Genomic DNA, 12650 nt, shown 5'->3' with positions numbered 1-12650 from the left:
CTCTGATAGTGTGGCTGATGTTATTAGGCCCTGTGATGGTGTCCCCTGAATAGATATGTGGGCACAGTTGGCAACGGGCTTTGTTGCAAGGATAAGTTCCTGGGTTAGTGGTTCTGTTGTGTGGTATGTGGTTGTTGGTGAGTATTTGCTTCAGGTTGCGGGGCTGTCTGTAGGCAAGGACTGGCCTGTCTCCCAAGATTTGTGAGAGTGTTGGGTCATCCTTTAGGATAGGTTGTAGATCCTTAATAATGCGTTGGAGGGGTTTTAGTTGGGGGCTGAAGGTGACGGCTAGTGGCGTTCTGTTATTTTCTTTGTTAGGCCTGTCCTGTAGTAGGTAACTTCTGGGAACTCTTCTGGCTCTATCAATCTGTTTCTTTACTTCTGCAGGTGGGTATTGTAGTTGTAAGAAAGCTTGACAGAGATCTTGTAGGTGTTTGTCTCTGTCTGAGGGGTTGGAGCAAATGCGGTTGTATCGCAGAGCTTGGCTGTAGACGATGGATCGTGTGGTGTGGTCAGGGTGAAAGCTGGAGGCATGCAGGTAGGAATAGCGGTCAGTAGGTTTCCGGTATAGGGTGGTGTTTATGTGACCATTGTTTATTAGCACTGTAGTGTCCAGGAAGTGGATCTCTTGTGTGGACTGGACCAGGCTGAGGTTGGTGGTGGGATGGAAATTGTTGAAATCATGGTGGAATTCCTCAAGGGCTTCTTTTCCATGGGTCCAGATGATGAAGATGTCATCAATATAGCGCAAGTAGAGTAGGGGCTTAGGGGACGAGAGCTGAGGAAGCGTTGTTCTAAATCAGCCATAAAAATGTTGGCATACTGTGGGGCCATGCGGGTACCCATAGCAGTGCCGCTGATCTGAAGGTATACATTGTCCCCAAATGTGAAGTAGTTATGGGTAAGGACAAAGTCACAAAGTTCAGCCACCAGGTTAGCCGTGACATTATCGGGGATAGTGTTCTTGACGGCTTGTAGTCCATCTTTGTGTGGAATGTTGGTGTAGAGGGCTTCTACATCCATAGTGGCCAGGATGGTGTTATCAGGAAGATCACCGATGGATTGTAGTTTCCTCAGGAAGTCAGTGGTGTCTCGAAGGTAGCTGGGAGTGCTGGTAGCGTAGGGCCTGAGGAGGGAGTCTACATAGCCAGACAATCCTGCTGTCAGGGTGCCAATGCCTGAGATGATGGGGCGCCCAGGATTTCCAGGTTTATGGATCTTGGGTAGTAGATAGAATATCCCAGGTCGGGGTTCCAGGGGTGTGTCTGTGCGGATTTGATCTTGTGCTTTTTCAGGAAGTTTCTTTAGCAAATGCTGTAGTTGCTTTTGGTAACTCTCAGTGGGATCAGAGGGTAATGGCTTGTAGAAACTCGTGTTGGAGAGCTGCCGAGCAGCCTCTTGTTCATATTCCGACCTATTCATGACGACAACAGCACCTCCTTTGTCAGCCTTTTTGATTATGATGTCAGAGTTGTTTCTGAGGCTGTGGATGGCATTGCGTTCCGCATGGCAAGGTAGCCTGTTTCCTCTTGTTTTTTCCTACCCCCCCCCCCCCCAGATGTTCTGGTTTAACTTGGATTTTAACTTGAAGAGTGGTCAGTTTGGATGAGCTATTACCAGCAGGAGAGTGAGTTTGTGTGTGTATGGGGGTGGGGGGATGTGAGAACCTGGATTTATGCAGGAAATAGCCCAACTTGATTGTCATGCACATTGTGTAAAGAGTTGTCACTTTGGATGGGCTATCACCAGCAGGAGAGTGAATTTGTGTGGGGGGGTGGAGGGTGAGAAAACCTGGATTTGTGCTGGAAATCACTTTAGATAAGCTATTACCAGCAGGACAGTGGGGTGGGAATAGGTATTGTTTCATATTCTCTGTGTATATATAAAGCCTGCTGCAGTTTCCACGATATGCATCTGAGGAAGTGAGCTGTAGCTCACGAAAGCTTATGCTCTAATAAATTGGTTAGTCTCTAAGGTGCCACAAGTCCTCCTTTTCTTTTTGCAAATACAGACTAACACGGCTGCTACTCTGAAACCTTCCCAATACAGTTTACAATGTCGAGACCCTGAATGACTTATCTCCCAGCCAGAAAACAAAAGTAGTAAGAATGATGGGGAGAAAAGGAGATGCACACAGAGCCCCTTGCATGTGGCAAGGTGAGGCAAGGGAGGAGAGACAGAGCCCCTGGCATGGGGAGATTCAGGGAGTCCCTGAAATAGAGAAGGATGAGAAGAGGGTACACAGGGAGCCTGTGGTGGGAATGAAAAAATGCAAGGAGTCTCTACTGTGCACAATGATTTGGTCAACAAAGCATGCCTCCCTTGAACTGTCCAATGTCTTCCTTGAAGCATTGCCCATGAGAAGTTTATAGCATGCTGTCTTCGTAATGTTTTCATAAGCAAAATTCAAAAATTACATTTTAAAAAGGAATTCATCCCTTAGTGTACACTAGAGTCACCCAGAACGTCCACATGCATGAAAACAAACCACATACTATTCAGCAGAAGCAGACTGAGCTGGTAGAAGCTAACTCACATTTAAGATACAATGCACCTGAGTTGGTATTACTGCATTACACTAAGAAAATGACTGAACATTAAGCAGAAGCATCATTAAGTAACATTCTCCCCCCAGGTTTACATATTCTCCTACTTTCCAGATATCCACATTTCACCCAATCCAACTGCTCTGATAAGTCATCTCTACCATTTTGAAATTGCTTTGTTTAATGAGAAAAACAGACAAATTAGTTTATTCAGTAATGTCTTACGAGATAGTGACTGCAGAATGATGCGTCAGACCTGACAATGGTGCAGTCTAAAGGCGTACTAATTTGAGAGATTTGAAGAGTATAATTCAGCTCAGTGATCTAGAGCTACACCAGGGATAGTAAATAGGTGGACTGCACAAAAAATCTGGACAGCCAGATCCCTTTGAATGGACCCCTAAATCTTTCTATTTATTTATGATTTTTTTTTTTGTATTATTTTCTCTGGAGTCTGGCCCTTGACTATACCTGGATGAAGAAATGTGGACCCTGACAAAAAATAATTGACTCCCCTGACCTACACTCTGAACACTATAGAGTTCAAAAGCTTAACAAATGGGAAGGAGGTTGCCAGCTACAAGGTAATAAGGGTCATGCCAGGAACTGTAATCAGATTGACCTTTGCAAGTAAACATAAGGGCCCTAACTTTTACAAATTATTATTATTATTCGCCACCTCTAAAGTTCTGGAAGCTAATAAAGAAGCTAGGATCACAGGGGATGCAGAAGGATGGCAACAGGTCTCAACTGGAATATGCAATGCACCCCCAACAATAATCACATCTGTCAGCAACAGCAGGGAGAAAAAAAAAATCCAGCTTCTAGTTTGCTTTCAGAGTGAATTTTAAGGTGCTGGATTAAAACCCTACAAGGTGTGAGACATTTTGCTACTTTTGCTTCCCCTGTGTAAGGGCACTACCAGAACCATTAGTGGAGGTGCTTGAACCAACAGCCCCCTGGTTTAGAGAACAGGAGGCTGCTAGAGGGCTGTGACTTTACAATTCACTCCCATTCCTTAGTCCATTTGCTCTCTCAGGCTCCTTAGGATAGGGTGAGCTGAAGGAATGTCTTGTGGACACATTTTGGGGAATCACTGTGGGTGACTATTTTAATCTGGTTGTGTTTTGTATGGGCAGTTTTATGTATTTGGGGGATGTTTCTATTCCTGCTTCTTGTACATCATGTAGAAGTGCAGAGAACTATTAGCACAGGGACATCTTCAGAAATGAAAACAAGGCTTTAACAGGACCTGTAGGTAGTGCCTGAACCAGCCATAACAAACCAGGATACAGGTTCTTTATGGCTAAACCCCCAGAAATCAGAACTGGTTCACTCTAGGGAACCAGGATAGGAGCAGCAGGCCTGCTAACTCCCTAATCACAGGATAGTGGGCAACATGGCACATGCTTGCATTAGACAAGACCTATACAGATTAATACAGAGTCTGTTGCCTGTTATGAAGTAGAAGTTTATGGGCATTTAACTTGCTTTTAAGAATACCTGTGTTTGTTCTGCTGAAAACTTCAATATGAGGCACACTAGACCATAAATCTTTCCAATTCTTAGGAAGCAGCATCATCACAATATGCATCAGGTTTCACTGTAACAAGCTTTACCATATAACTAATCACTGCATCTTGTGGATAGCAACAAGCTATCCTGAAACTCATAAGAAAGCCCTGAGTTGTGGGTTGTTTGGGCTTTCTTAAATATATTAAAAATCTTCCTTGAAAGAATGCATCTCCCTTGTTTTGTTCTCACTGCCTCATTAATCCAGCTCAGTTTTTAGTTTTTGATGAGAGCTGAGACATCAAGGAAACAAAACATTAAGCTCTTCGGGGCAGGGGGCATCTTTGTTCTGTGTTTATACACTGCCTAGCACAATGGGTTCTGGTCCATGACTGCAGCTCCTATGTGCTACCACAATTAATAATTACCACCGCCAACACTCCATTCCCCCACTATGGAGAACAGCTCTTGTTTGATGAACGTGAAGATTAAAATTGGGTTTCTAAAAACCAGACTAAGCCACGGACAATTTAGTATTATTTCACTGCAGGTAAGTAATAAATTCCAGACACATTATTCACATTTCTGTGACACTTCCCCGCCCACAAACTTTGTTATTGGAATGAGCTTACTGAAGCACAGGCCAAAATGCCAAAGAATCCAACCTTCTGCACCAGGCTCTGGACGGCCAGTTTAGCTCGGGAGGCAAAGTCCTGTAAACAAGGAAGCAGGGCATTAATAAGGATGAAAATTAAATGAAAGCATCTCTAAGCACCATACAGCATATAATTTCATATTCTCAAACCTGTCCTCTAGGGTTTGTATTTTACAAATGAGTAATTAGAGAGCTGTTAAGACAAGAAAGCAAATTTGACACGTCAGTGAACCAAACATTCATCATGTTTAGCCAAGTTGAAACAGTGGGGTGGGAGGAGGTATTGGTTCATATTCTCTGTGTATATATAAAGTCTGCTGCAGTTTCCACGATATGCATCTGATGAAGTGAGCTGTAGCTCACGAAAGCTTATGCTCTAATAAATTGGTTAGTCTCTAAGGTGCCACAAGTACTCCTTTTCTTTTTGCGAATACACACTAACACGGCTGTTACTCTGAAACCTGAACATTTACAGTTACCTGTTTTTAGCTTTTCCTGCAGACATGACTCTTCCAAACTCTGTAACATGGGTAAAGATTACTCCATTACAGAATAATCCCTCCTAGTATATTTTCCCTTTCACACCCTTGAGTTGCTGCTGCCACTCCTGTACTACTCCTCATACACGCAGAAGAGGTTAATCCCTGCAAGGCTATCATCAATCTCTCACAAATGGTAGGGGGTACTTTTAGAAGGTGAGGTTAGCACACAGTATTTCCATAATACCTCACATCTCTACCACTATGGAAAGACACTCTCAAACCAGGGTCTCCAACAACATATGCTCCTGGTTGCTACAACAATTGAGATTCTGGGGCTCAATCAAGTTAATGGCAACACTCTTACTGATGTTACTGGAGCTAGGATTTCACCCCTGAGATTTAAAAAGCAATGAAGAAGGTGATCATGTCAATGTTAAGCCTATATTCCCTCTGCATCAGAGCCATTCTAACTGCATGTAGCCTACACCCAAAATGTATTTCTGTGAACAGTGCCATAATGCATTTAAATGACTAAAGTCTATAAAAATGACAGTGATGAACAGTTCTGTTCTGTCTCCCACAAATGCCTTAATCTAAATGCTTTATCATTAATAAAAAGACAAGGTGGGTGAGGTAATATCTTATCAGATCAACTTCTGTTGATGAAAGACAAGCTTTTGAGCTATGCTACCTCACCCATCCTCTCTCTAATATTCTGGGACCAACATGGCTACAATTATCACTAATAAGACTGTAAAATACTGATTTCAGTCACTTAAAACACAATAGCTTTGTCATTTAATGTGCTGTTTACTTTCTGATTTTTAAAGTCAGAGAAACATTTGACATAAAAAACCTTAGAGTGTCTGTCGCTTTATCTAATAGACAATAAAATGGCTATTTTAAAATCAAAGGTACTATAAAATGTAATCCCACAGAGGTAAATTAATTCCATCTAAATTTAGGAAGTAAAACAGAAACCTGCTGGAATATACAACTGTTGTTCAAATTAAAACGGGTCTGTTTAAGTGGATCCATGTTCAAAGAGATCTATTCAGGCTTAGAACAAACTGTATAATATAAAATGGGAATACTTTGATATTAGGGTGCTTAAAATTGGGGGAGTTCTCATTAATAAAATAATTTGATTCTGTCAAAAGTAAGATATTACATATGTTTTTATATTAAGTTACAAAGATTGTTAGACACAACCTCCTTTCATAGCAAGCATCTTGCCTAACAATCTGATTATTAAATATACCCCTTGCCCCTTTTCATGGCTAGATATGCTAATATAATTCAACCTTATTCTCATTATTATAACAGAACCTTTGGAACGGCAAGCTAACACATATGAACAGAAAATATTTTTCATGAATAATAGCAAGCAGATGGATGCGATTCACGGGTGCACACATTTTTGAAGTAAAAAAAATTAAATATTTAAGCAACTTAATATTTATTCCACGTATTGGTCACCTTTGTTATAAAGACCTTTTCTATAACATTGCATCTTTACTCCAAATTACAGTAAAATAAAACCCATTCATTATGGCACTTTTTAACCAACAAATTTGGAGGATCCTTAGTAATTTACTGAATTCTTTGGGTTGGAATGGTAATTTTAGGTTTAAAGATACCTGCGTGACTGTGAAAAGCTTATTGTTCTAACATAAGTGTTTTTCTGTGTAAACACAATTATGTCACCTTTAAAATCCGTACAACAACTGTACTTAATGTGGGTTTTATACTTTGAGAAAAGTTCTCCATTTATAAATTCTATTCTTGTAGAAAGAGTGATCATTGAAATTTTCTGTTTTAAACTACTGTTTTTAGAACACTTCCAAATTAGGACTAGCAAAAATTAAAACAAATACTATAAATTAAAGAAAATAGAAAAACAAAAAAGTGGGATTTTTATACCTCTCATAATGGGGCATTTAGTGTTTATGTGGATTTTTTTTAAATGTGCCCACCCGATACTCTATTTTAGGATACGTTAGTGGGAAATTTTGCTATATTAATAGTAATAACATCTCTTATATAGCATCTCATAACCCACTATCTACACAGTCTATTGACAAATAAAATACGATAAAATAGTTATATTTAAAACTCCTTCCAATTTGTTTTCTACTTTAAGTTTACAGGCTATTGAAACCACAAGTAGGTTACAAACAAGTGCCCGTTCCTGCTCCTGTTTAAATCTTAAGACTCCCAGTGACTTCACTGGGACTAACAATTTAAATTTGGGAAAGTATCTATAAATATTGCATATTTTTACTTTCTCATCTTTATGCTTTGAACTCTCTTCCCAAGAAAAAAAGAGTCTGAGAAGAAGCAGTTTATTATACTAAATGATATGGAAATGCATATTTGAAACATTTCATGGTACCATCTTGCCTTTTAGATAAATAGAGAAACTACTGCAAGATTATCAATGCTTTCCACCATTTTATCTTCTATTTTTGCATTTATAAGAAATTATGTTAAGGGGTTTTGTGTTACCAGACTTTCTGGATAAAGCAACCAGGGAAATTCTAGGCATTAAAGAAAGCAGCATGTTATGCAATAATTACAAAAATATACCTACATTTTAGTCACCAGTTAAAAGTTGTGGCTGTAAATAACAACTGATCTATGGAGTAGGATAGACCAAAACTTTTCATATGTCAAACACGTTGCTCTTGATTAGTCTGGGTGGCTGCTTCTCATACTAAAATTTCTTCAAAATTATTTCTGAATTGAAAACAAGTATGAAACAGTTTAATGTATAAGCACTTGTAAGAGAAGTGACACATGTAAGGATCTCATTTGCTCAGTACACACACAATTTCCACTAAGGTTAATGTGAGTTAGGCGTGAGCAGAGAGGAAGTGAGACCCTTTTAAAATTTCACTATGATCACACAGCCACCAATAAAAGTCATTAAGTGCAACACAAATTAAGGAAAAAACAGCCATTCCAATGGCCTAATGAAGAACAACGTGGAAATACTGTTTTAAAAGCGTATCTGCTGTCAATTTTATTTATGTTGGAAAAAGCTTATTAAAGTATTGTTAAAAAAGGCAATTTTACTTTAAAAGAGGAATTTACATCTTTGTTGAAAGGATAAACTAAAGAAAATGCTGCCATCTGCATAGGAATTTCATAAGATGCTGCTCTAGGTATTTAACAATATTGGATATGATCATGACACTTTCAGTTCCTATTTTGCCAACTGTTTCACAATGTTCATGGAATTAAAGTGACATTTGCACTTTAAACCTATTAAAGTTTTTACAAAGTATTGTATTAAACTAGATTTAATATATCTTTAAAATAATTTTATAAGACATTAAAATCCAGTTACTCAAACAGGTATGTGCTATATTACAACAGAAGTAGATTGCATGTAATTTTTACTATTATATGTTTACGAGTTAGAATTTGAAACAAACCCTCTCGCAAAAAAGCTGTGAGGTAACATTTAGCAAAACATTTAAAGAACATAATTATAATACAACTGAATTACAGATAGATTTTGAGTCTCTGTTAAGTAGCATAAACATAAATTAACATTTTACTTTAATTTTTTTAAAAAGTAAATGGTCATGCTTTAATGATGTTTGTAATCTGATACAATCACCTACAATCAACAAGTGAACAGTCTGACTTAAATTAAAATATTTTCTTCCAGAGAGGAACAAACATTTTCCATTTCAGAAAGCGTGATTTACAAAAATTAAGGACAATTGTAAAAAGCTCATTTTATTCTTCTTTTAAAGCCTTTTTTCAGTAGTAACTGTAAAATATTCCATGTTATAGACAACTTTAGTTATTTAGTTTTCATGTCAACTATTTTCAGTTTAAGATTCTCTTTCTTTCTCCTGTTTTTTTCATTATGTTTAAAATAAACCTTAAAAATACAGCACTATTTTAAGTTGAAAAAAATTAAACGAATTTTATCTGTGTCTATGGTCTGTACATTTTATGCTTTACTCCAAACTAAAATAAAATCACAGCTACGTAAGTATACCGGATAGCAATATACAGGTTAGAATCACTATAAAGTTATGCAGTTGCAGGGTTTAGCAGTTTATTTTAATGAAAACAAATGCAGAAAACTTTATTGCTTCCTCAAATTTAATTTGTCAATTCTTTAGAACATCTGCAATAATAAAAAAAACCCTCATAAGTTTCATTTCTCAGACACTACAATCATCAGTTTCACAACTTTTACCTATTTCACAATACAAGCGCACAAGAGAAAAGACTGATGTTGGGAACAGTTTCTTTTCCAATACATTCTTCAGTGTTTAATAAAACAATTAACTCTCATATAATTAATCTATTTCTTACTTTAAAATAAAGAAATGCATAAAGTTCAACTACTTACAGGCAAAACATATTCCCCCAAAATTAAAGAATCTAGACTTTCCTCTCCTCTCCTCTCCGCTACTATGATTCATTCACCCTAACATTACAGTACTGTTTTTTACTCACTATGTTGCTATCAAAGAAGATTTGTTTTTGGTTTGGGAATAGATTTCCTGTGACTACTGCAGGACAGGCCAGGGAAGGTTAAAAGATTATATATTACTTCACTGGGTTAATCATCAGATCACAAGAACTGGAATGGAAATAAGCATCATCAAAAAATAGGCAGTGTTGAAATACTGAATCACAGGTCTCAACTGGCGGTTTTAGAAGTTCTGCTTCAGATCTGCCTTTTGTGAAAAAGTGACTTCCTAAAGTACAATTTATTGATGCTAACATTTTGTTTTTACAAGTTGCAGGCAAACAAAATCAAGGGGAAATTAAAAAACAACCAAACCTTTTGCTTCTCAGCAAGCTTTACCAAGAGGATCCAGCTCACAACCCTATGGCACTGCTTTGTGTATATCTTAACATAGACCATTTGCCACTATAAAAATCACTGTTCATCAAATTGTACATAAAATAATTCTGTGCCTCATCTGCAAGGCCTCTCCTCATTCCCATGGCTTGTTTTGTTTCCATTTTTACAAAATTTGTAGTCACATTTCCTCTCTTCCTTCCTTCATTTTAAAATATGAGTGTTTCCTTGCTTTTACAAGAAGGACAAAATTATACTGGACTTTAAAGGATTCTCTTCAATGTATTAGCTAAGTAGATGCATTTCCAGCAGCATAAATCACTTCCTGTTATTGATTCAGATTCTGAATATACAAATGTGTACACAAAATAGTAATTGGTGAATCTTAAAGGACAGATTGGTTTGGGTTTCAGAATGTGAAATGGCCAAATTTCAGGCAACGCTATGCTTTCTTAATCTTTAAAACAGAGTGAGACTCATCTAGTTCAGGTTTCAGAGTGGTAGCCGGGTTAGTCTGTATCAACGAGGAATACTTGTGGCACCTTAGAGTAACAAATTTATTTGAGCACAAGCTTTCTGTGGGTTAAAACCCACTTCATCAGATGCATGCAGTGGAAAATACAGTAGGAAGATATATATATATATATATATACACACACACACACACACACACACACACACACACAGAGTACATGAAAAAATGGGTGTTGCCATACACACTATAACGAGAGTGACCAATTAAGGTGAGTTATCAGCAGGAGAAAAAAACCTTTTGTAGTAATAATCAGGATGGTTCATTTCCAACAGTTGACAAGAAGGTCAGAGTAACAGTAGGGGGGAAAATAAGCATGGGGAAATAGTTTTACTTTGTGTAATGACCTATCCACTCCAGGTCTTTATTCAAGCCTAATTTAATGGTGTCCAGTTTGCAAATTAATTCCAATTCAGCAGTCTCTCATTGGAGTCTGTTTTTGAAGTTTTTTGTTGTAATATTGCGACTTTTAGGTCTGTAATCAAGTGACCAGGGAAATTGAAGTGTTCTCCAACTGGTTTTTGAATGTTATAATTCTTGACGTCTGATTTGTGTCCATTTATTCTTTTACGTACAGACTGTCTGGTTTGGCCAATGTCCTTAGCAGAGGGGCATTGCTTGCATATATCACATTGGTAGATGTGCAGGTGAATGAGCCTCTGATAATGTGGCTGACGTGATTAGGTCCTATGATGGTGTCCCTTGAATAGATATGTGGGCAGAGTTGCCAACGGGCTTTGTCGCAAGGATAGGTTCCTGGCTTAGTGTTTTTGTTGTGTGGTTGCTGGTGAGTATTTGCTTCAGGTTGGGGGGCTGTCTGTAAGCAAGGACTGGCCCGTCCCCCAAGATCTGTGAGAGTGAGGGATCATCCTTCAGGATAGGTTGTAGATCCTTGATGATGCACTGGAGAGGTTTTAGTTGGGGGCTGAAGGTAACGGCTAGTGGTGTTCTGTTACTTTCTTTGTTGGGCCTGTGCTGGAGTAAGTGACTTCTGGGTATTCTTCTGGCTCTGTCAATCTGTTTCTTCACTTCAGCAGGTGGGTACTGTAGTTGTAAGAATGCTCGATAGAGATCTTGTAGGTGTTTGTCTCTGTCTGAGGGGTTGGAGAAAATGCGGTTGTATCTTAGAGCTTGGCTGTAGACAATGGATTATGTGGTGTGGTTTGGATGAAAGCTGGAGGCATGTGGTCAGTGGGTTATAGCACATAGCTAACTGAAAGTTACTGAAGAGCTCTGAACATTAACAATATGGGGCTGCAGCCGGTAACCCTTACATGGGCAGTCCCTACAGCTTCAATGGGACTATTCATGGGAATAAGGCATAGTCCCTCAAGGGACTACAAGACTGGGCCTATGGTAATCGTGTAACACTGCAGAGAATTAGATCTTCCAACATACTGAGAGTTGCAATGAGTTGTGCAGAGTATTGAGATAAGGTGAATATGTCTCCCTTTCACAAATTTGTGCACTACTTGCCATTCACTTGTGTCCAGCAGAAAAACTGCCACTGTGGTGCTAGCAGTCAGTCACTGTAGGCTCTGTTTTGGAGTTATGGCTTCCACAAGACAAGTCAATTAAAAAGAGCCGGAAAGAATAGCAGGACCAGAGGTTGGTTCATTAATATTTGAATATAGAATCTAATACATACACAAGAGATCCATAGACATCTATAAGGAAGACTGCTTTTTGAAAACAATTACTTAAGTTGGCGCTCTCATTTTGACCAAGCACAAGTGCATCTATTTGCCCATCTAAGCATTCTAAGCACATGTCCACATGGTGCGGCCAGGTGCACTACAGGGGTGTGATTTCTGACGTGTTTACACAGACCAATTAATGTGCAACACATTAGTGTGCACTGCTGCACTTTGTAGACACCCCCTAATACGCCCATCATTGTGATATCCAGGGGCACAAGCATAAAGAAGTTTTATCAAGTGGGAAATATATATATACAGTTTTCCTTAGGCTTGTGAAGTTTATGAGCCTTGCTACAACACAGAAAATACCAAATTATAAGGCTCTACATATTTTAAATATAATGGTTTTTAAAATGGTTTGTTTGTAGGTTCATTTGTAGATTTAT

The 12650-nt window shown here is 38.5% G+C and overlaps 1 protein-coding gene across 9 annotated transcripts in view; it reads right to left on the bottom strand.

Annotated features, from left to right (window-relative positions):
• The window catches only part of VMP1 (vacuole membrane protein 1), an 89452-nt gene that overhangs the window by 21531 nt on the left and 55271 nt on the right, over nucleotides 1-12650 (bottom strand). For all 9 annotated transcript variants that reach the window (XM_084650586.1, XM_084650585.1, XM_084650584.1 and 6 more), the window contains one exon: nucleotides 4691-4771. In XM_084650586.1, the coding sequence (XP_084506712.1) occupies nucleotides 4691-4771 (81 nt within the window). The remainder of the gene's footprint in view (nucleotides 1-4690; nucleotides 4772-12650) is intronic.

This window comes from Lepidochelys olivacea (assembly GCF_965140295.1).
Source record: "Lepidochelys olivacea isolate rLepOli2 genome assembly, chromosome: 17".
In the NCBI taxonomy this organism is placed as follows: Eukaryota; Metazoa; Chordata; order Testudines; family Cheloniidae; genus Lepidochelys; species Lepidochelys olivacea.
The sequence above is the reverse complement of the archived record's forward strand: the minus strand, read 5'-3'. Positions and strand labels throughout refer to the sequence as shown.